Consider the following 25,953-nt stretch of genomic DNA (forward strand, 5'->3'; position numbering starts at 1 on the left):
ACCTTAAAATTGTTATATTAAACAGCCTCTAGTTGGGCTAGTAAGTAAATTATCATGGCACCAGTGTAGGGCTTAGAAAGATTTACTTCAGCCGAGGAACGTACAGCGTTTCAGCTGCGATTGGTATCAACCGATTTGTCGCAAGCCCGACCCCAACCAACCCTACGTTAGTTGTCACCATTCCCGATGGGCATTGGAACTATACGCTAGAAAATCTAAAACGCGGGCTGCCATTCTTGGAATGAGTGCAGACTACGAACGTCGACCTGGCGGGTCAGAATCGTACTTTCTGACCCAAACTATCAGCTCCATATCAACTCCCTCGCCCCCATCATTGGATTCACCTTAACTAGGGCTTACACAGCTGGCACACACACACACACATACACACACGCGCGAGCGCGCGCGGCACCCAATGCTCCAGGGTTTATGAAGGACCTACGACTTCATGTTCACCAAGATCAGATAAACACAACTAGAAGTATTCTCGATGGGAAAAGTGTGAGTCTTACGAGTAATTATGTTCTGCTTCCTGTGAAAAACCAAATCAGCATATTTCTCAAATTCCATCTTGACAATACCGTCCAGGATATCTGAGTCGAGTCCTCGAGGATCGATAAAGAAAACGACATTCACAGAAAGAAAGAAGTAAAGTCGAAAAATCAACATACAAAAAAATAATATAATTGTAAGATATTTTAGGGAGAATTCTAAATAATCTACGGCTTTATTAATTTATAAAAAATTATATTACAATCCCAAAAATTGCACTTTATAAAATTCCTCCAAAATTCCAACATAACATTATCATAACACATGGTTGCATCGGCTTTTGATCTTTTTTAAAAAAATAAAATGGCTTAAATGAACAATCGGCTTGGAATAACCTATTGTCAAATACTGTGGGAGTCATCAGAGAAGAAAAACATGAACAACATTCGATCAACTCTGATAAATTCCTCGTATTCCAGTGATGTCACGAGATATAAATAACAAAAATTAATGTTTATATTCTATTCAGTGGGATTTCAATGCCTTCTGGTTTGTAGTGCGTCTATATCAACCCCTTGCTAGCTGGTGAAATATTTGGCCTTGGTTCCACTGATCTCACATACTGATTAAAAATTGTAAATTTCAGCAGCTGGAAATAAACAGAAATTGTGTATGACATATAATTTCTAAACTTTATAGCTAACCCAAATAAAATGCAATGGGTAGTACGAATTAAACACATTTAGAAATACATGTTTTCGGACACGTATGGTTGTAACAAGCTCTAGGTAATGTTCATGCGTTCCAACAAGTAGTAACAAAACCGCTCCTGTGGGCTAAGTGGTTAGAGCCTCCGCCTCGGATGCGGGAGGTCGTGGGTTCTTTATGTGATTGGCTAAAACACTTTTAATAGCGATTATAGTAATAACATAGGTCACCAGAACATGGCCCCGTAATCGGTCACTGTTAGATCTTCACGTACGACAGTAGAGATCTGATTTTCATCAGATTGGTTGTGAAACACTGTTGATACTTAAGAAAAGCAACGGAGTGGATATGCCTCTAGGAGTTATTTCCCGTCATCTTAAAGCTAAGAAAACAATATTTACATTATGGTACAAAGTACCCGTAGTAAATTAATGACAAACGAGGAAGAAAAAAAAATACAAAATCAATGAAGAGATCAGCCACACATTTGTCCTAGATAGTGTCATAAAGAATGAAATAGTCTTGTACGAAATCAGAAAGATCACAAAAATAAATACATTTCAAACTATATGCGACAAAAAATGGGAAAACCGCAGACTCGGTTTCGCTCTGAAAGGTAGTGTCTCTTTTGGCCTAGTTCCCGAATCGCACGTTTATGACCATCAAAAACTGCATCCCAAGTAAACACTTTATGGCATTAAATAGAAATATTAATACATGTTTCTGCATTTGTTGTATTCAATGGCACTTTTAACACATTATTTACTTCATGCCCAGGAAATGTGAGCATATCTTTCCCCAAGGACAAACAAAGGCAGCCGACCACGACTAGCCTGTGAAGGTATCTAACCCATGACCCTTGATCCAAGTCCAACGCTCCATCAAATGAGGTACTGCGTACCTTTTATGATAATATTGCTGTGGGAAAATACAAAACGTTAGCCGTCATGAAGAAAACTTGTGGACAAATGGGACGAACGGAAATAATAATAACTACACACGATGAACAGATAAATCGGTTTACAGACACTTCGTGTTCAAAAGAAAATTATGATTTTTTTTTATCAAGGTTAAAAATGTCATAATATATTTGTAATGGCGAGATTCTTCCAGGCGAATATGACTTTATCTGATTGCTGATCAGCGAATATGGTAATAACACAGTCATCAGAACTTAACCCTTAAGCAGCGAAGATAGTAATAACAGTCACCGGAACATGGACCATACGCGGTCGCTTTCAGACCTCACGTACGACAGTGGCCATCTGATTTTAATTAGACTGAGCATTCTACCAAGACCTCAGGTATCCTTCTAGGGAAGAAAGATTGGATTCCCTATGTGAATGACTACCCGTTTTCCTGCTAAGAGCCACACAGCCTATGGTTACGGTTTGTCAGGTTAATGAGACGAGTACTGAAATCTTCTTACCGTCAAAATACATTGGCGAATCCAGCGAAGCTAAGATCCTGTTTTGGTTTAATTTGGTTAGGTTTGGTGGCCATCTGGGACGCAACCACATGACCAAACATACCCAGATTTTGCCCCTGAGAAGCTATCTCTGAGATAAAAACACGATAAGGTTGACTGCATGCCAGCCAGCAGCTTCTGTGATGTCTCGGATCGAAACGTCGCGTTCGAACGCGTAGCTCACTGAGATCATTCTAATTTTATGAGCTGAAATCCTAATTGGGAGACTTTGATGTTTTTGTAACCTAAGAGTAAGCCGAGCGCATAACCCACTTAAGCCCGAAGACGTTACTTGAGATGTGATATCATCCTTTCCCGCTTTCACGGGGAGAAAGAACTGTCCCTGTCCGCTTCAAGTAGTGCTGGATGGCGAGGAGAGGATTTTGAATTTCCGATACTCTCGACTTATCTATAGCCGAGAGGAAACGTATGACGACTTCCTGATTGCCCACTGAACAAAGAAACTAACAAACCAACACGCACTGGCCAGGTGATTTTGGTGCTTCTCCCATCTCACCCCACTCTACCCTAACCACTACAGAGTTGTCTGACATATTTGGAACCGACTTCCTGCACACCTAAAAAATGTTTATGATAGCTTCATTTATAGAAGGTTGATGCAAAGCGGCCGTTCCCCTGGTCCCCATTTGCCGCTGACTGTATCGAAGCCAGACAGCAAGTGGGCTCCCCATCCGTACGTACTAGGGTATGTACATACCGTCATTTCCGGTTCGAGATTCTCCAGAGGAATTCTTGTCCTGAGCCAGCTGTGGTCACGCCACTGACACAGAACGATCGTACCTCGTTCGTGCTATTTACCTTCCGCTCAAGTGGACTGGAAAAGGGCGCCTTTGAGCCAGCAAAGTTAGTTGTAACGGTTGCATAAAAAGGCGATAAAGCAGGATCAGATCCGTTGTCGCGTTGAGTAATCAGAGGAATTGCAAGAATTCTGTCGCTGAAGCCCACGTCATGTTGGAAATGGACCTTATGAGTTTGTCGATCTGTAGGTGGTGGACAAGAGGGAGACATACAAAACTGAGACTATAAACTCCATACCCTGGTGGACAAAGGTCAGATTTTCCCCAGTTTACTATATAACCAACATGATTTCAAAAGGGATAGAAGATAGTTTCTGCCCTTGAGGAGAATAGCACTTAGCATATATTTTTGGAGGAGATCGTCCAGTGGTAGAGGATGTCGACCGAAATAGGATGACGATGCAATTTACAATTTTGGTGAAGACGCAGGAGATGATATTTAGAATGAAGGGAAGGGCTCGAGATTGATAAATTTTGTCGTGGTAAGCAAACCGAAGCAACTTTCGTGACACTGTGTGTATAGGGACATAAAATTATGTACCTGGGAGAACACTGCAGATAGAGAGTCGGCTAGAACTCACCGTCTCCGTCATGAACTTCGGCAGAAGAATGAATTCGTTAGGCGACCCAGGTCAATGATCGGCTTAAATTTGTTGGTGGCATTTTTTATAAGGAACAGCATTGAACAGAACCCCATTTAATCTCCACCACCTGTACGTTGATTAAGGACTTCATCTCCTGCTTAAGATTGTGGTCTTTCTCCAGTTCGGAGGGTATATCCGTACAATGGTAGAGGAAGAAAGAGGAAGTGGATGTATAAACGAAATCCGAAGCCCCTCTGAGATGACTTGAGTCACCCATCCATTTTGAGGAAATAGGTTGATCGAACGTTATCAGAACTGCATGAGGCTGCCGCACATCCGTAGTTTGTCTACGGGCGGTGGGAGTGTAAAGTCGGCGTTAGGAGTAAGGAAACTTGGTCTCTTACCTCTCCTGTAAGATTGTCTCCTAAACTGATCTATCTGTTGTCGGACTGCATAAGGTTGATATCTGAACCACCACTGTGACGTGAAAGATCCCTTCCATTGGGGCATGGGCAACGGGTTCATAAACGAGGATACAGGTTGAACGGAGAGTTGGAAGGGTAGTTCCTGAGCTGCATGCCTCAGAACTTCATCAATTTTACCCCCAAACAGCTATCTTGAGCTAAATGAAGTCATGCGTAAAACCAGAGCATGATGCAGTTGTAGCGATATGGCGGGTAAATACGTATCAGTATGTGTCTAGATCTGTTATATTAATGAACTGAGCAATTCAGGCCATCGACTTCCATGCGTTTTAGCTGTCCGATGTTTCTGTCTGTCGGAAAATCGCCAACGAGGCATGTTCAGGCATAGAAGAAGTGTCAACCTGCATTCGAACCAGCTTCATTGTGGCGAGAAACACATGCTTATCCACCTTATAAAATGACTGCGAAGATATGTTAACCCCGGTTACATTTTTACCCAACTCTGGAGTTCAGTACGGTAGGCGTTGGAATGTGTCCTATACCAGTGCAACGAAAACTAGGACTAGGCTTGTAACTGGCTTTCCGAATATAGCATTCTCTGGGTCACATATCCATTCAGACAGCCTATTGTTAGTCTCCTTGAGTTTTGCTGGCTGGAAAGATCGTCAATGTAGACCAAACGTCGACTTTATAGTCATGCTTGGTGGTAGGGTGTGGGTGGTATTCCAAAGCCGGCAACAACGCTGTGTCTCCATGACGCAGGCCTTAAAACTAAACTCCGTCATTCCCAGGGTCGGACAGAAGTGGGACTGTTGCTCAGAAGTATCTTCACACTCACTGTGTGAATATTCTTTGTCTTCGTCTTTTTCTACTATGCCCTGAGATAACGATGATGCAATACCATCATCCCTACATAAAGTACTGCTCGTACCCTGCAGGTAAGCAGTGAAAATAATGAAAGCAGGTTCTGCAGAGCAATTTTGTTGCATCTGGGACAGACAGCTGGCTAGCCGTGAGAATGCTGGGCTCAGTTGTTGGATATGTGGAAGTCAGTCTTATCTGCTTTTGTACCAGACTGATTTTAACAGGAGGCTGCTTATTCAGTACTAAGTTGTGCACAGAAGTTAGGCATAAAAATACTGGCGACACCTAGCGTTATCAAGGAGAAGTAATGGCAAGAGTTATTGCCCTTTCTCTATATGATATAGGCAAAAAAGATGAATTTTCTTCTTTTAGTAAGGCTTGTTTTGGGAGTAGTAGCAGTTTATAGTTATAATGTTAATATGATTGTGGAATGTATTCAAAGTAAGAACGTGTTCATGGAACATGGATGCCTCACCACAGTGCCTGAAATGACCTATATGAAAAACTTAACCAAGGTGTGTTGTATGTATGGACAAACAAGGGTTTCTCTCTGTGTATCTGCCATTACTGTACTCGGGCATACAAACTGACTAAATTACCACAGGGTAATTCTCAATGTACACCCATACAAGATAAAAGCTCTTCAAAAGCCAGTAATGAAGTCCATGCTGAAGTATCATGAATATACCATATGCTATGTCTGAATGCCATTAGTTGTACTGTAATTAAACCAAACTGTCAGCATCCAAGATTCAGATTTTACATAGCTTTATGGTTGAGCAGAAGCACGTGCCACCAACCAGGAATCCTGAGGAGAAAGATAATACATTAATAATGACCATGACCTAAATTAAGTCTGCCCCCAACTTAAGAGTGTAATTACTTTATTGATCATGATTGCAAAACTTGAATTTGATGCATTTATATCCACGTTATGGTCATTATGATTTCATGCATCTGTGTGATGAAGAAAAGAATTCCACAGAATGCTAAATCTTGTATGCTCAATGGCAAGTGAATACAAAAATTAAAAACAAGATTTTTGCAATCACTATATGGCGCTTTCATTTAAGAAGATACATCACTGATGTGTGTAAAGTACCACACCAACATGAAATCATTTTAGACAATGGTGTCTATTTATTGATGTAACCTTTCCTGTAAAAACTTACTTGTGGAATGCAATTGATGACTTAGGAAAAACTTAAAGACACCAACAACATCAAAGCATATGAACAAAAGTCCAACATTTCAGGTGATATTCGTGGTCTTTCCAAGACTGTTTAAGGAATGAGCAATTACCATTACACCTCAATACTGACTGTTTTAGAAGCCATACATGGTTGCTAAGCAGGACACAAAATTAACAACATGAGTAAAACAGATTCCAATTAACATTTCTGCAAAGTTTGACCAACATTGGTACAAATATATTGGTGTAAAAAGTAAAGTTTCAGCCCAGTTCTGATGGAAGCCAAATAAATACTTGGGATGCCTCCAAAAGAAAATCTTGGTAGAACTCCAACAGATAATGTTATCATGAACCTTAATCAACCTTAGACCAAAGGTTTTTGGAGATACATTATCCATCCAGTTGTTTTTGAAACCAAATGGTCACTGCAGAAACCATAAAAATATACTTTGGTATGCCATGCCCCAAGAAATATTCCTATGAAATTTGGCAAAGACCATATTTTTATCTCAGAATTTTTTTTTCGTTTACATGGCTATGGAAACCAATTGGTTGCTAGGGAAGTGACCAAAGTACAACTTTGATCTAATAGTTTTCAGACATAGTCCTACAAAATCTGAAAAAGGTGCAGTGGTTTTTTTCTTTGACATGTTACATATATATCTTCCATTTGATTTTTAGCACTCAAATGGTTGCTAGGGAAGCCACTAGAATCAGTTTTGGTAGAACATGGCATTATTATTCCAACAGACTTTGATAAAAATTAGGAAATGGTTGAGGAAGATATGTAACAAACACATTTTCCACTTGATTGCTATGGAAGTCAAACAGCTAACAAAAAGCTATAAAAGCCTGATAAACATGTCATGTATGAACCTTGGTTGTTAGAGGTCTTAAAAATAAACTTTCCACCTGGTTACTCTCTAAGTGAAATGATTACTACAAGCATTGATGAAAAAAGAAATTGATAGAATGTATCCTAAGACATATTCCTACCAAGTTTGATCAAAATTAGCTCTAAGGTTTCATAGAAAATATCATAAATAATCTTCACCTTTTGTTGCTATGGAAAACAAACGAATGATATAGAAATTATGAAAAACTGACATGACTTTAATAGAAAATTACCCAGGAAACATACTATAATGAATTTTTAAAACTGGCTGTTTAAAGATGTCACAAATGTGCTGAATCTTGACTGACACAACTGATAATGCATGATGAAAAACACACAATGGACATCGTACATAATGCCATATTTTTATATGGACTTTGGTCAGATGAGCTCAAATGCGATCCTTTGACAATTAGAATTTTGTTATATTTAGACACCTTTCTGCATGATATCAGAAACAATAAAGGTACTCTCTACAAATGATAAAGGTGATACAAATAAAAATGATGAAGTTTTTTTAAATACAAACTGAAAACTGCAGAGATATATAAAACAAGACATGCATTAAAATTCAAAAATATAATTGAACATATTATAGAATAAATAGAAAGCATGCACCTATGTATGCTGTGCCAACAAGCTATAACATGACCATATATATATATATATTGATTGTGACCCTGCTATAACATGCTCCGTTATAATAACATGAATTCTGATATAACATGGTCGTGGTGTGGCTCCCGAAACTTCATATACATATATTTTTCTAGTTCATGAAAAAAAATCTTCCTTAAAAGTATGAAAAAAACAAAAAGTTTCTTATCATTTTGGGGAAGAGATCGCATATGAGTAATACAAGATGATCATGGCGTGGCTCCTGAAATTTTATATGTATTTTTCTTGTACATGAAAAAATAGTTTTTTTTCTTCTTAAAAGTTTGAAAAAAAAATGTGTAAAAAGTTTATTCTGGGATCCAGTAAGGCTTTGCCAATGTCACAAACTTGGATTTTTTTCCTTATCGGCGGCAAAATATACCATCTAGAGATTTAGTTTTTAATTGGCAACATTGTTGGCTGTTTAAACTTGTATATACAACCATTCGTTTGGAGTGGAGAAATTCAGAGGCCTCATGAAAGGAAACTGCAAACTGGATTAAAAAATGCCCTGAAATTTATCTTTTTCTACGTAAACAAATTCTTTGTCCATATTGACAAACCATCCAAACAGTGCATTATTATATCACAATTTGCTTATCTTCACATGTAGCATGAGTACTGTATAATGTGAGATATCCTTTTTTTGTTGCTGACATTTCTGGTAATGGAGATCAACCAGATGAGGCATTATCTCGTAATCTATCTGTCATCGGATTTTTGGCCACTTGCTAGTAATTAACATATTTACATAGACTGACATTTGTATGTGGATGGAAAATTCTTCTCCTTTTCTCTCAGAACTAAATCCTTCAGAATGCTCACATTTTCTGTAATAATCCCTGTCATCAGACCAGAACACCTGTCTCTATCATCTGTTGACCCTTTGTTAAATTTCTGATGCATATGTGGAAGGCAGCATCATGCTGCTACTACAAATGTAAAAAAACCACATCTTACTTATTGGTTTATTCAACATCCAGTAACTAGAATAGACCAAACGACAACCAATTCCTTTTTAAAAATGTACCCAGATAAAATAGTTTGCAGAAGTTTCAATGGAAACAGATTACCTTTAAAGCACCAAATGTTATGAAAGCATACTCAGCAGATGGAAATAAATCAGTCTCAATCATGCAATACAATTATTTGATGTTGCCACTACAATAAGAAATGGGCATTTGTTTGGTTCTCCAAAGCTATCCTTAAGCAGTGACTTCAATAACACATGTACCCTTCATCAAAGAACGCTGACTACAATCTTCAATAAAAACAAAAGACTTTTCTTCAAAGGAAGTTAGTACCAAACTTAAATAAAAGTTATGGAATCTGATGGATTTTTACATTTTCCAATGTGATTTGAGCATTTTTACTGTGTCATGAAAGTTTCCTTTTTGCAGGGAAAAAGTTTATGGTTACAAATGCTACCAACAGCGGCTTAAAATGCTAACTAACCTTTACTGACTTGGGATGTACTGAAAAGGAAATGTGCTTCATCATTCGATACATGATTGTGCTATGTTTTCCCACTGAATTCAGACCAGTATGACCTGTGACAAAATTACTGAATATTTTAAATCTCTGTGTGTGCATATTTTTGATGGAATCACTTGTATTGTGGATTCAATGTATACAATGAGATTTGCAGGGGAGTACACGAGGTTGATACTCTATTCATGCTATGTATTAGATATGTATATATAAACAGTATTCATGTATATGTACCAATTCGTGGTTCTCTAAATAAAGTAAACTATTATATATGCCTTCTCTATTTTCATTACAGGTATATTTCAGATTTAATATGCATCAATTTAAGATGGTAACTGTGCCAATGAAGCATGTATTTTACTGCCCGCATTTATTACCTATCCCACCTTGCATCATTTTCTTCAGCCAACTGACGTGGTTGCCTATAACACAGTTTGGTCTATAACACGGTCGGGTTCTATGGCTCCCAACTACTATGTTATAGCGGGGTCACACTGTGTGTGTGTGTATATATATATATATATATATATATATATATATATATATATATATATATATATATATATATATATATATATATAAACACGCAAAATCCAAAATTCATGTAGTACCTGAGTGAAAGAGACATGAGACCATATTCTAATAATTAATAAAACAAGTACAATGTACAGTGCCCCAAAACCGTACTACTCCTGATTGAACTATACAAAGTTACTATGTTATAACTGAGGAAGGATTATACTGAGGGGTGTTCAAACAGTTACCATGTTATAATTGGTGAGGGCTAATATTGAGAGGTGTTCAAACAGTTACTCATGTTATAACTGAGGATGGCCTCTATTGAGGGATGTTCAAACAGTTACCCATGTTATAACTGAGGAAGGCTTATACTGAGGTATGTTCAAACAGTTATCATTTTATAATTAAGGAAGGATTGTATGGAGGGGTTTTCAAGCAAGATTGTGTTTGACAGTGCATTGCAGTCCAAAAATTTTTAGTATGTAATGATATGAATTCAGATTATAATTGATTTTCTCAAGGCATAACCTAAACCAAAAAGGAAAATGAAACAGCACTGAAAAAACAATAGTTAACCAATGTAATAGAATCCATGATTAGACACCTGTTTTAAGAGAGGTGGCAATAAACTGAGGAGATTTAAAGTGAGGGACCACTGTACATGGAATGTGCATAATTTTATTATTCATACACTGTCTCTATCTTATACAATGGATATTACACTGTCTCTATTTCATACAAATGATATTACACTGTCTCGTACAATGGATATTACATTGTCTCTATCTCAAACAATGAATATTACAGTCTGTTTCATAAGACAGATATTACATTGTCTAAATCTCACACAAAGGACATTACAGTCTCTATCTCATACAATGGACAATACAACTCATACAATGAATAGTATACTGTCTCTTTATCTCATACAATGGATCATGCAGTGTTTCTATCTCATACAGTGGATATTAAACTATATCATACAAATGATAGTACACTGTCTATCTCATACAATGGATAATGTACTGTAGCTATCTTATACAATGGATATTACACTGTCTCTACCTCATACAATGCAAGCAAGGGTGACAAAAACTATTCAACATTAATGTGAATGTACAAAGAGATGGTTGCAAATAGAATTGTATATTATACCTTAACTTTAGAATACATTATTTACAATGATTTTTCTATAATTATTATCAATGGTCAAATTTTAATTTCATTACTAAAAATATAACTGTTTTATAATATTCCTCTTGTCAAAAGTTGGATTTACCTTAATAAGAAAAATGCAACTGTTTCAGATTCTAACAAATACTAGCCCATTTTCTTTCAATCAGAGACGTCATTATGAATGAAGAAAATTAATTTTGTTATAGGATCTGTACTTTTAGATTTCAGGAAAGCATTTTACATGGTTGATCATGAAATCCTTTTGAGCAAATAGAATATTTACCAATATGATGACTGCAAAATTAAATTGTTTACTTCTTATTTAAATGAGAGAACATGGCATGTTTATATAAATGATGTTCTCTCTAAACCTTAAAAGTTAAATATGAAGTCCCCAAATTTTAGGTCCATTATTATTACTAGTATTCATTAATGACCTACTCCTTTCACTGGGGACTCAATTTCATCTATGGATCTCTATGCAAGTGACACAATGTTATCAGACATCCAAAGCACAAAGAGTAATTGGACATTTCCTTACAGAACGGTGTGCTCTAAGCAAAGTGAGAAATTGGTATGGTAGTTAACAGGTAAAACGAAAATATTACTCAACACAGAAATAATGGATGATTCTTGATAATTATCACAGCAAAAGTCATACAGTTCATGCAGGCATTCGCCATCAAATATTTCAGTAATGGGCATTGTTTTTTTAATTTGATTCTATATACCTTTTATTCACTTTATTTGGATCCTCATATATCATATTCCTCAACAAGTCATTATTTACATGCCCTTAGAAGCACATAAAGCAAAAATCAATGTTAAAGTATATGGACATTTTGGACGAGATCAACCTAAAGGTGTGATCCAGTATAATCCGGATTGAATGTCACACACTGTGATATCACAATTAAAGCTAGGCATGTTGATAAACAAATTCGTACTACCCTATACTGTGACAATTAGACTGAACGTGCTCTTTTCTTGACCCAGTTTTAGTACCTGACCACCATTATAAAGGTCAATAGCGATCAATAATTTTCATCTAGATGTTTCTTGATGAAATGATCAGGATTTAATAGATTTTGGTTAAACACAATTACTATTAAATTTTAAAACAATTGATATTTAATTTGAGATGACTAAATGCACATACATGACCTGTATGATTTACAATGGCCAATATTGAACAATATATATTTGCAAATGATCTGTAATTATACATGTACATGGTACATTGTACATGGTGCTTTTGTAGATAATAATCTATGATGGACAGCACATAGTAAATATATCAGTAAAAAAACTAATTCAGATTTATGGCTTCTTTGTAGGATAAGCCATTTTTTTCCAAGAAAGGTACAGGAAACTATATCATTAGTTTCATACAACCTTATTTAGAATACTGTATTACAGCAAGAGGTAATTCAGTGATAAAAACATAGCAATGCTGGCACACCTTCAAGCAATCAGACTAATCTGAGACCAAACAGAAAACAGAGATCTTAAGCTGATTTCTTAATACTATTATTTATTAAAGTCCAATTCCATCTGTACAAGATATACAGTTACAGTCTATTTATAATCATGATTCCAGTATGAGCAGCCTAGCAACACTTCTGATTGGAGACCCATGTCTGACAAACAGCATAAAATTCACAAACCATATAAGGAATTCTTCAAAAACAAAGGTTCCAATACTCTGGAACTTTGCTTTTGAAGATTAGAAATACCCACTCTACATGCCATTTATTTCATCTCAAATCACTATCCAGTGTCTTTGGATATGTAGTTGAATAAAAACGTATATATATATATATATATATATATATATATATATATATATATATATATATATATATATATATATATATATATATATATATATATATATATATATATATATATAAGATTAGAGTGATAATTAAAACAATTTGTGAATATATTGTTTGGATTAATTAGTAGAACAAACAACACAGACCCTGATGTGCCAGTGCATTGTGCAGTGGCAGATCAGGGTCTATATTGTTTGAAGTTGGATATGACTTATAAGCGAGTATAGCTGGTACTGAATCTGTCTAAACTAAGTGGTGACAAAAATCTGGTTACAAAATGAAAATAACGAATTGACATCCACCATTAAAATAACTGATTGCTTGGATATCTCAGTAATCTTAATTATATGATATTATGGTGTGTGATATATATAATGCAACAATACATTTAATTTTATTATTATTATTATTATTATTATTATTATTATTATTATTATTATTATATACAAGATAAATTTGAAGTCAATGAAATGATGTATATACAAAGTATATCTATTGTATTAACTTAACATTTTAAGTGCTGGACTGATTGAATATCTGGATATTGTTAAAAAGTAATTTATGTTTCTTGACTCATTGTATAAATCAGACATTTTTATGCAGGAAAATAAGAATCATAGCTTGGTTTTTGTTGTGTTGCTTTTTGTGTTTATTTTTGTGTGCAGATAATGAAATATTATATGTACCATATATACTCACTAATAAGTCCAGTCCAACTGCAAACAACATAGACTCTGATCTGCCATCACATAATGTTGTTTGTTCCACTGATTACTTGTAACAAACTGCATAGACCCAGAGTTCGGCTGATGCATTATGTGATGGTAGATCTGGGTCTGTGCAGTTTTCTGCAAGTAATAAACTTATAAGCAAGTATAACTTGGTAATTCATCTTCCATTCTAATACAGACATAATGAAAGATGGACAACAACAACAAAAACAAATATAAATTTTGGAAGTTATCCATTTATGAGGAAAATTTTACATAACTGGCATTCAGAATGTGATACATTTTACAAAATATACTGGCTTGATAACAATGATAAAACAATTTCAAATTTGTATGATGAGTATTTTCAAAAAACTGAGTGGAAAAATCCTCTTGTCCTTATAAAAACCAGATAAAGCATTTGAAATAGTACAATAGATTAGATGAGAGAGAAAAGTAATAAAGCATTTGAAATAGTACAATAGATAAGATGAGAGAGAAAAGTTATAAAGCATTTGAAATAGTACAATAGATAAGATGAGAGAGAAAAGTAATAAAGCATTTTAAATTGCACACCAGACATGATGAGAGGAAAAACATGATGAAGCATTTGAAATAGCACATAACACAGGATGAGAGAAAAACAAGATAAAGCATTTGAAATATTACAATAGATAAGATGAGAGAGAAAAGTAATAAAGCATTTGAAATAGTACAATAGATAAGATGAGAGAGAAAAGTAATAAAGCATTTGAAATAGTACAATAGATAAGATGAGAGAGAAAAGTAATAAAGCATTTGAAATAGCACACCAGACAGGATGACAGAAAACCTGTTAACGCATTTGAAATATGGTACATAACAGGATGAGAGGATAACCTGACAAAGCATTTGAAATAGCAGACTAGACAAAATAAGACAAAATCATGGAAAACTGACACTTTGAAAACAAACACATTTTAGTATTTGCTGGTAATGCCAATAAATATATAAATAATGTTAAAATAGTTTTTCTCACCCTGGTAAAAAAGGTATAATCTCTGGTAGGTTATACAAATTGTTGTACTTAACATCTTCATACCGTACACTGTATAACTAGTAACTCTTGAATTATTTTATTATTAATCCTGACTAATCCAGTGGCCTCAGTGGTTACAGCATCCACCTTGGATGCAGGAGGATGTGGGTTCAAACCCTGGCAGAGTCGACCAAAGACTTATAAATATTGTAGTAACAGCTGCCTCACTAAGCACCCATCATTAAGAGGTTAGTTAGGACTAGTCAGCCTGGTGTCAGGATGATGTGACTGGGTAGGATATCATGCTACATGTCTGTGGCATGATGCCCCAGTGCTAGACATCACAATAAACTAGCTTCCTACAGACATCGTAGTGATACAACTGAAATTTTTTTAAAGCTCAATGTTACAAATCTGAATCACCCACAATTATTAATCTTAAGTTAGACAATGATTGCTTGACTGGAAAAATTTCTAAAGTACATTATTAATAGTTTTCAAAGTTATGTCAAGTTTTAATTCCAAAATCAAACCTTAAGATGCATCTTAAACATTTGAAATAAAGTGTCTGTAACCCCTTCTAACTTAAATTTTAAAAAAATTTTTTATTGCTACTGTCAGGTTTGAATAAGAAAGTGTATATTACTTTTTTCAGATGCAACTTTAGTTCTCTTTTGGGAGATTTTTGTCGTATTTGCTAGGGACAGTGTCTCTCCCATGATAAGTCCAGGAAGTCCCAACTTGTAAATGTGATGAAAAGTGGGCAGGGGTATAATAGTTGACAAGGGTTTCTTTGTATAAATTTGCATACATTTTATTAAGTGTTTAAATGGGTTTATTATCCGAGTAAATAATAAGAATGTTCTGACCCTGTCTTGTCGCTGTCATTTAAAGACCCGAGTTCATTGTTATGATTACAGAAGTATGTCTGTTTGGTCTACTTTTCATCTGTCAATGTTCCCTTCTCAGAGACCAAATATTTGGTGGCACAAAGAGAAAGCCTATATATGAAGAATATACCAATATATTTCAAAGGAAATCGAGTATAAAAAATCAAAATATGTTAACTTGATGATCAATATAAAACACAAATACTAGTATGTTCTCATCCAGTCCTATGGCTAAAATTCCCTGGACCAAATCAATGATTATCATTACAGTTTGACCCATATTTTTGACCCATATTTTTTACCCATATTTTATATTTCAGCAGAACCCACACCAGCAGTTGGTGACTAATTTTCAGTATCAAATATAAAATGAAAGATACTTGACAATGGACAAAATTTATAATTAAGTACAAACTAGCGCTATTAGGGATCAGTACACTGCCCACTCACTATCATTTGTTCCGTAAGTCCTTAGAAGAACATACGTTGAGAAAGCAGAGACAGGTGATGATCTGCATTCAGGGGCCATTACTAATGTAAATGATGATGTGAAATGAAAACTTATCCAACTCATTCAAGATCTCATAAATTCAAGCAACGGTCCATATAAAGATATTTAGCTGATCAACAAGGGCCATAACTCTGTCCAAAATGGAGTAGATGAAATATAAATGTATATTAAACAATGTTCACACCAAACTGCATCAGAATATGCTGACTAGAGGCAACATTCCATGAATAGATACAAAGTTGACTGACAAGGGTTACAAATTTTCCAAAATGGTGCAGATGAGACAAAATCAATAAGAAAAACATCAAAGTGTAACAGGACAATGTACTTATCTAATTCCAAGAGAATATGTTGAATCATTCTTGAGCAATGATGATTGAAAACAATGTTCAAAGTGAGGCCTAAGTATGCCTGACAATGGGCATAACTCTGTCCAAAATGGAGCAGACAGCATCAGACAAAATTCATATCAAATTTCATCAGAATATGTTGAATGGTTCTTGAGCTATATTGGTCATAAGGAATTATCCAATGTTAAGATATGGAGTTAATTGTCAAGGCCATAACTCTATCCAAAGGCATGTAAGACAATGTTCATACCAAATTTTATCAGAACATGTTGACTGGTTCTTGAGCTATGCTTGTTACAAGCAACATCCCATGTGGTAATATTAAGTTAATTGTCAAGGGCCATAACTCCATTACAAACGTGGAGATGAGGACACATAATCCAGAAAGGCACACATAAATCTGTGAGGCAAGGTTCATACCAAATTGCGTCCAAATATGTTGAATGGTTCATGACCTATGCTGAATATGATGATCAGATGTGGGGAGATTTAAACTGATAGGTCAAAGGCAATAACTCCATTCAAATTAAACCTGACAAGATGAATTTTTAAAAGACACATGTAAATGTCAGAGGCAATTCACCCACCAAATATGATGCAATTAAGTGTAATCACTGCAATAAGTATGAATGAATGAATATATGTAAATGTGATTACTGGATAGCTCAACAGTAATCTTAATGTGCGGCCATAATTATTACCAACCTAGCTAAAACATCTTAATGTAGGACCCTGATTATTACCAACCTAGCTGCATCATCTTGATACGGGACCCTAATTATTACCAACCTAGCTGCATCATCTTGATATGGGACCCTATTTATTAGCGACCTAGCTACAGCATTTTATGGGACCCTAATTATTACCAACCTAGCTGAATCATTTTGATATGGGATCCTATTTATTAGAAATCTAGCTACATCATCTTAATATGGGACCCTAATTATTACCAAATTAGCTACAGCATCTTCGTATGGGACCCTAATAACCAACTTAGCTACATCATCAAAATTTAGGGCTCTAATTATTACCAATCTAGCTACATCATCAGAATGTGGAGCCCTAATTATTATCAACCTAGCTACATCATCATAATGTGGGACCCTAATTATTACCAACCTAGCTACATCATTTGAATGTTGGACCCTAATTAGTACCAAGGAACATGCAGATGTCTTACAATTTGAGTCAGACTGCAGAGATGTTAGTGGTCACATATAAAAGCTGCATTGATACACCTTTTATATAATATTATCTCTTGTAAGTGTATCAATATCATGCCAAGTCCCTTGTAAGTATATCAATATCATGCCAAGTCCCTTGTAAGTATATCAATATCATGTCAAGTCCCTTGTAAGTATATTAATATCATGTCAAGTCCCTTGTAAGTATATTAATATCATGTCAAGTCCCTTGTAAGTGTATCAATATCATGCCAAGTCCCTTGTAAGTGTATCAATATCATGTCAAGTCCCTTGTAAGTATATTAATATCATGTCAAGTCCCTTGTAAGTATATTAATATCATGTCAAGTCCCTTGTAAGTGTATCAATATCATGCCAAGTCCCTTGTAAGTGTATTAATATCATGTCAAGTCCCTTGTAAGTGCATCAACCAAGTCCCTTGTAAGTACATCAATATCATGCCAAGTCCCTTGTAAGGGCATCAGTATAATGCCAAGTCCTTTGTAAGTGTGTCAATATCATGCTAAGTCTCTTGTAAGTACAGTGTGACCCCACTATAACACGATGGTTGAAGTCCATAGAACCTGACCATGTTATAGACTGAACTGTGTTATAACCAACCAAGTCTGTTAGCTGAAGAAAATGATGTATTTACCTAACATATGGCCAGGGGTGGATGAGTGGGTAATAAAATTGGTCACAAAAATATGTGCTTTTGATTAATGAAGATAAATCTAGTCTGAAATACACTTGTATATTAACAACTTGCAATTGGGGCCCCAAGTAGCCAAGTGGTCTAAAGCGCTCTCCGTTATGGATCATTGCCATCTCACTTCTGTCTGCGTGGGTTCAAGTCTCCGTTTCGGCCAATGTGGGTATGTTAGAAAGCTTGCCAGTAGCTTCTTGTGGGTTGGTGGTTCTTTCTGGGGTTTTCCCGGGTTCTTCCTCCACCATTAATACTGGCCACCATGTATAGCCTATCGTATGCTGAAAAATGGTGTTAAACCCTACAACAACAACAACAAAAACAACAACAACTTGAATTTGTTTAGTACAATCCATACTATAAAATACATGTATGATTCACATCCTATTAGAAAACACAAATAACACACATATAAAAAATGTATAGTCCTCATTTTGATCTATATCCAATCATCACTAAACAATTGACTACAACTGTGTAAATAGCATGTGGCTATAGTTGTTTACATACAACATGTACATGTACTTACATTGACCTATCACCTTGCTGAGACTACCTAGGCTAATCATAAGTGTGTACTTTTATTTAAATTGGGTGCCAACTTCCTTTCATGAACATTTTTTGTTGTTTTTATTGAAGATTGTAGTCGGCTTTCTTTGATGAATGGTGCATGTTATTGAAGTTACTCCTAAAGGACAGCTTTGGAGGACCAAATAGATGTCTGTTTCTTAATGCGGCAGCAACATCAAATAACTGTAGAACATTGTTTGTCTATTATACTCAGATATAAATTTTTTTCTTTGCTTAGTATTTTTACAGAATGATCAGTGCTTCAAAGGTGATCAGTTTTCTTTGAAGTTTCAGCAAAACTTTTTTCTATGTACATTTTAAAAACAAAAAGAATTAGCTGTCTTTTTTTGGCCAATTGTAGAAGTTACTGTTCTTGCATTCAATAGTTGTTTGATTGTAGCTAGTCCCGGTAGCATGACTATTGGATAGACCTAGTCCCGGTAGCCTGACTATTGAATAGACCTAGTCCCGGTAGCCTGACTATTGAATAGACCTAGTCCCGGTAGCATGACTATTGGATAGACCTAGTCCCGGTAGCATGACTATTGGATAGACCTAGTCCCGGTATCATGACTATTGGATAGACCTAGTCCCGGTATCATGACTATTGGATAGACCTAGTCCTGGTAGCATGACTATTGGATAGACGTAGTACTGGTAGCATGACTATTGGATAGACCTAGTCCCGGTATCATGACTATTGGATAGACCTAGTCCTGGTAGCATGACTATTGGATAGACGTAGTCCCGGTAGCATGACTATTGGATAGACCTAGTCCCGGTAGCATGACTATTGGATAGACCTAGTCCCGGTAGCATGACTATTGGATAGACCAACAAGTAGATCTCCATTTTCAGTTGTATTTTTTTGTTTGTTTTTTGTTGTTGTTTTTTGGGTTTTTTTTTACATTTCTGGTAGTGGAGTGATGCTGCCTTCCATGCATGTGTAAGAAATTTAAAACAAAAGACCAACAACATGTGTTCTGACAGGGATTACTAAAGAAATTGTGAGTGTTCTGAAGGATTTATTTCTATGAGTGAAAAGAAGAGAAATTTTACTTACCATCCACATACAAATGTCAGTCGAAATAAATACATGTATATTAATTACTAACGAATGGCTTATAGTCCGACACTATTTCATCTGGAGATAATGCCTCCTCATCCAGTCGATCTTCACTTCCAGAAATGCCAACAACAAAAAATCTCACAGCAGTCCTTTGAAAGTTGTTTGAAAGGCCAGATGTCAGAATAAGTGGATTATGATATAACAATGTACTTTTAAGATGGTTTGTTAATATGAACAAAGAATTTATCTAACAATAAATAAATTTCAGTGCATTTTATATCAAGTCTGTGGTTTCCTTTCATGGTGCCTCTGAATCTGAATACTCCAAACTCAAGGTCATACATACAAGCTTAAACGGACAACAGTGTCACAAACTCTCCAGATGGTACATTTTTTGTAAGTAAGGAAAATAAATTGCAATTTGCAACATTGGCAAAGCCAGCGTGATCAGTGAATAAACTTTCTACACATAATTTTTCATACTTTTAAGATGAAAAAACATTTTTCTGTGTATGAGAAAAATACATGTGTATGAAATTGCACAAGCCACACCACAATCATTTTGTATTAAATTCATACACAATCTCTTCCCCAAAATGAGAATGGACTTTTTACATGTTACTTTTCACACTTTTGAGAAAGAGAACAAAACTATTTGTGTATGAAAAAAAAGTACATGTACACATAGCACGTATTTTAACTCCCGCATTTATTACCCACCCCCACCCCCCATTTTTTTTTTGGGGGGTATATTTTCTTCAGCTAACTGACTTGGTTGCATATAACATGGTTCAGTATATAACGCAGTCAGGTTTTATGGCTCCCAACTACCGTGTTATAGCAGAGTCACACTGTATATGAAATTTTGGGAGCCATGCCAAAATCATGTTATAAATGAATTCATGTTATAACGGAGCATGCTATAGCGGGGTCACACTGTATATCAGTATCATGCTAAGTCCTTTGTAAGTGTGTCAATATCATGCCAAGTCCTTTGTAAGTATGTCAATATCATCCCAAGTCCTTTGTAAGTGTATCAATATCATACCAAGTCCCTATTTCATTCACCCTCTCTTTCTCCCAATATTTCTACTGATCATTTTTAGTATAAAAATGTTCTATTCATATATTCTTTGTAAAGAAAAACAGCTTATACCTACCAAGATTATGGCATCTTAGATTAGGAAAGGGTATCACTTTATCCTGCCGACTAATCCTTATGCCAGAACTAATATGTATTGATCTGCTGAAATGTTTATTTAATGTGTTTCATTTTCTGGCCAACCACAAATCTTCATTACTGTTAATTAGTACATAAATGTAAATTCCCTGCTATTTGAGACAGACTGCAGACACTCTGAAGAACCTATTGAAAGCTGTATTAATACACCTTAAAAGCTCATAAAAAAAATATAATTTATTTACAAAAAAATATTAAACAAATATTGATGTCAAATAACTATGATAGAATACAAAGACAAGTCTTCAACAAAAAATGCATATATTTTTTAAGTATGGTATATTTTCATCAGTACCAACAAATTCTCGAAGCTCTATCAAATAATAATTTAAAGTCTGAAAAAAAGTTATTTGGCCTGTACAAGTCAGCGTATATGTACCAAATTAAAGACATTAGCAAAACTAGAGATGTGGTTCTCAGCTAGAAGTTGGTAAGCATCTAATATTACATTTATTTTTGGGAATGAAATTTGGAAAACAAAAGAACAAAACAGCAGGTTCACTTAGAAATATTTGCATATAACATTAAGCAACAATTTTCTCCACTGGGGCTTATTAACATATGGCATTAGACGTAGGGCAGAAAACTTTGTTTTAAATACCCTAAATTCAATTTTTTTTTGTGCACATCAACTTTGGTGGTTTTCTCAATAATGATATTTTATTAAGTGCTTGAATTTATAGAGTTTGGAAGTAGTCTCATTGTTTCCAAAGTAGAAATATTGTTCACTGGTTTTTTAAATACATTGGTATCCCATGAAAAATAGTGAATTCACAGAAAGCATTAAAAAAAAACTGTCTAGCATATGACATTATAAGATGAATGAAGGAGATGTACGACTGTTATGGAGTAGAATTATACAGTTACAGTAGGTATATGATGTGATTACACAGTTGTAATATGTAGGGTGGGGTCTATTTTCATAAATGGGATGGAAGTGTTCCATTTGATGACTATTCCTGCTGTAGCATGTTGTGCTTGATTATAGCTGAGGCTTTAAGAGTAAAATGTTAACATTTCAAAACAACTCCAAGGAATTAAAGTTAATAGCATATATGAGATTTCTCACCCTATAAACATCCCCATGTATCTTCAGTAGACTCTTCTAAATGTAAACACAGTCACAGTGCCATTATATCATGTGAAACTATGTACATGTGCACAAAAATACCTACTGGTATGAACTGTTACAAATATATAACATCTAATTATAAGTATAGTTAAATTGAGTAAAACTTAATTAATTGGAGATAAACATTAGCTGATTTTAAACATACCGGTAGGTATTATTTTTGTGATTTATGGCACCATTGTTGCTTCCCATACAGATGACCTAAATACTGGATGCAGCAAAAGACTCAATCTTGACTAATATGCCTACAGCAATTTTAGACCCCAAAAACTGCTGTTGCATTACCTAAAATCTGTCGACTGAAATCATTTTTTAGACAATAGAATCTTCTGACAGTTTTATGCTATATCAGCAATTATTGCATGTAATTCAAACAAAGAAACCCTAAAATTGATGGCTCTACTAGGAATAGGGATAAGAGACCAAAGTCAAATATTGTGCAGATCAGAGTATATGGATGTCACTATCTTCAAGCTATAGCATATTATACATATAATTGTCAAGTGTAGTTCATCTGGATTCATTTGTCTGGATCTTCGGAGCAGATTTCCATCAGCGATCTTTAAACAATGCCAACTGTCTTGATGTGAAGTCCATTTTCAATCAGCAAAGACAACAACACTGACTTTAATGCATACATTTTGTATGTTATGTGCATCAATCTGCCAAATGTCATTGTCATCAATTGTTGTATTTTTCATTTAGATAGAAGACTTCATCTGCTGGAATTGGTTCATACCAGTCGTCCTCATTCCCTGCTCCAGGGTATGATGACTGATGGGGTATTGGAGATCTAAATGTCTGAGGGGTCACCATAATCTGATTGAGCTTGGCCAGAAAAGCTGGATCCACTGAAACAGAAAATAATTTACTGTATCTGCTGATGTATATCACAGTATGCATTGTTTATTGTATTTCAAGTCAACAACAAACCCTGATCTGCAGCACATTATGTGACATCAGACACAAAATTATACAACTTTTCACACTATATTCTGAAACATCTTTTTTGATTGGCTGTGGCTGGTGGTAAACTCACTAAAGCTTAGAATTGTATGATCTTAATTTCATTTAACATGTCAACTGTGAACAAAAACTCAACTTAATTTTTAAAAATAAAATGATATTACTTAAAAACTATAATACGATAATAGCATTTAACTAATGTTTTACAACAAGCTGGTTGTTCTGGGCATAATACTGAAATTTATTAATCCTGAATTTGACATATTAAAAAATGTAGCAGAGGGATAAACCTGAGTAATTTTCATGAAAAATCTACATTGGTCACACCTTGGTAGGTGGTATAAGCACAAAATAAGGTTGGTGAATCCTTCCAAAAAATATAGATCCTTTCTGCAGAAAATTATCCACACTGACTGACACCTTGCTAATTCAAAATAATGAGAGGAAATCATTAAAACATCTGTATAATGACAACACTTATCATAAAATTATGGAAATTGAAATTTTAATTGCTTAAATCTTGATGCCATCCAGGCATCTTTAATCTTTTCCTAAATTTATCTTTTTGTAATAAATACAGGCAGATCCAAGTGACAAATGCTGATGTAATTTTTCCACCTGTCTGTAATCCTACTTAGTATGGGTTGCTTCCTGATTTCATTAACTGCCTCAGAGCAACAGCACAGACACTAGCTGTCAACCTGACATCAGGGTATGCATGTACACAGACACTAGCTGTCAACCTGACATCAGGGAATGCACATCATCACATAATACAGTCCAGATTGTGAGACTACAAAATGATAAGGTCCCACAACATTTTCCAATATATATATATATATAACTGCTCCCGTGGCCTAAGTGGTTAGAGCATCCAACTCAGGTGCAGGAAGTCCTGGGTTTGAACCCCGGCCTAGTCATACCAAAGACTTATAAAAATGGTACTAGCAGCTGCAACACTTTTCATTCAGCATTAAGAGGTTAGTGTTAGGACTGGTCGGCCTGGTGACAGGCTAATGTGACTGGGTGGGACATGATATTACGTGTCTGTAGCATGATATCCTAGTGGAGGACATCACTATCAACTGCCACACTGCAGACATTGTTGTAATATAACTGAAAAAATTGTTAAAGCTACATTAAAAATCCAAATCACACATGAACAAACACACACACTACATATATATATATATATATATATATATATATATATATATATATATATATATATATATATATATATATATATATAGTAATAAAGTTGGAGTATGCGCATTTGGTTATAGTGCCCCATTTTAAGGAATTCTTAGATTTGTGTGATTACTTGTGTGATTATTGGAATTCGGAATGGAAATATCCTTAGCCCGAAATAATTAGCCAATTGCTAGGAGCAAACGTCACGGAGTGAAGTGTTAATGAGTTTCCATGATGCCATGGTTCACTAGCAGTGAATTCAGGCCAAAACCAAATGAATGTCCCTGGAGTAAGATAGTCTATGTTAAAATCTAGTGGTGTACATTGGTGGTGTGACTGCAGTGGCAGTATTTACGATAGGAAATGGTAAATTACACAAGAGAATAAAAAAGAAGGGACTCAGCAGATACCATTTAGGTTGCCATGGGGGCAAATGTGGTGCAGTTATATTGGCTAAATGTGCCTGGAAAGCATACACTGACTGGCCTAAGGTGGTGGAGTTAAAATAGTTCCCAGTGTTAGGGGATACTCCTATATTTTCCAAGGCAAGAACAGGTGGCAGTACAGAAACCTGTAGTTACAACTGAAGTGGAAGTCTCTGGAAAGTTGGGGAAAACTTATGACTTGTAGCAGCTGGAATTGCACCAGGGATTGACAACCGCTCGGTCAAGTAAAGACCCCTTTCTTGTAACAATATATATATATATATATATATATATATATATATATATATATATATATATATATATATATATATATATATATATATATAAAAAAAGAAATAAGATATTCAAGGAATCAGAACAATTTTATGGGTTCAGGCATATATAAGAATAAACAAAACTATAGGCTTTATTTATTAAAACACATATGAAGGTGTTAATAGATGTAAAAAACCACAAGACATTTCTCAGAAAACGAGGTACCATAGGTATTTGCTTATAAGTCAAGTTCAGCTAAACTGTGTAGACCCAGATCTACCATCAAACAATCCACTGGCAGATCAGGATCTATGCAGTTTTATGAGTAATCAATAGAACAAACACCATAAACCCTGATCTTTGGGCACACTATGCAAATGATGACCAGAGTCTATGTTGGTTGTAGTTGGACTTTTAAGCAAGTATATATGATATATGCTACAGTATGGCTATAATAAAACTGTCCAGATTGAGAAATGCATGTGCAACTTTCAACTATGCATAAATAGTGTCAACAACTTGCAAAAAAAAAGTATTTAACAAGCTAGTATTTTTGCTTACCTTCAACACTTATCAGCCAATGCA

The 25,953-nt window shown here is 35.2% G+C and overlaps 1 protein-coding gene across 1 annotated transcript in view; it reads right to left on the reverse strand.

Moving 5' to 3' along the window:
* Window positions 1-7,637: 7,637 nt before the first annotated feature.
* Window positions 7,638-25,953, reverse strand: part of LOC149801736 (uncharacterized) — a 97,045-nt gene continuing 78,729 nt past the window's right edge. Inside the window, exon 17 of the mRNA XM_089956840.1 lies at window positions 7,638-23,358. Within this exon, the coding sequence (XP_089812966.1) occupies window positions 23,189-23,358 (170 nt within the window). The 3' untranslated portion in view covers window positions 7,638-23,188. The remainder of the gene's footprint in view (window positions 23,359-25,953) is intronic.

The sequence above is a fragment of the Sinohyriopsis cumingii genome, chromosome 4, assembly GCF_028554795.1.
Source record: "Sinohyriopsis cumingii isolate HCF-2022 chromosome 4, ASM2855479v2, whole genome shotgun sequence".
Taxonomy (NCBI): Eukaryota; Metazoa; Mollusca; class Bivalvia; order Unionida; family Unionidae; genus Sinohyriopsis; species Sinohyriopsis cumingii.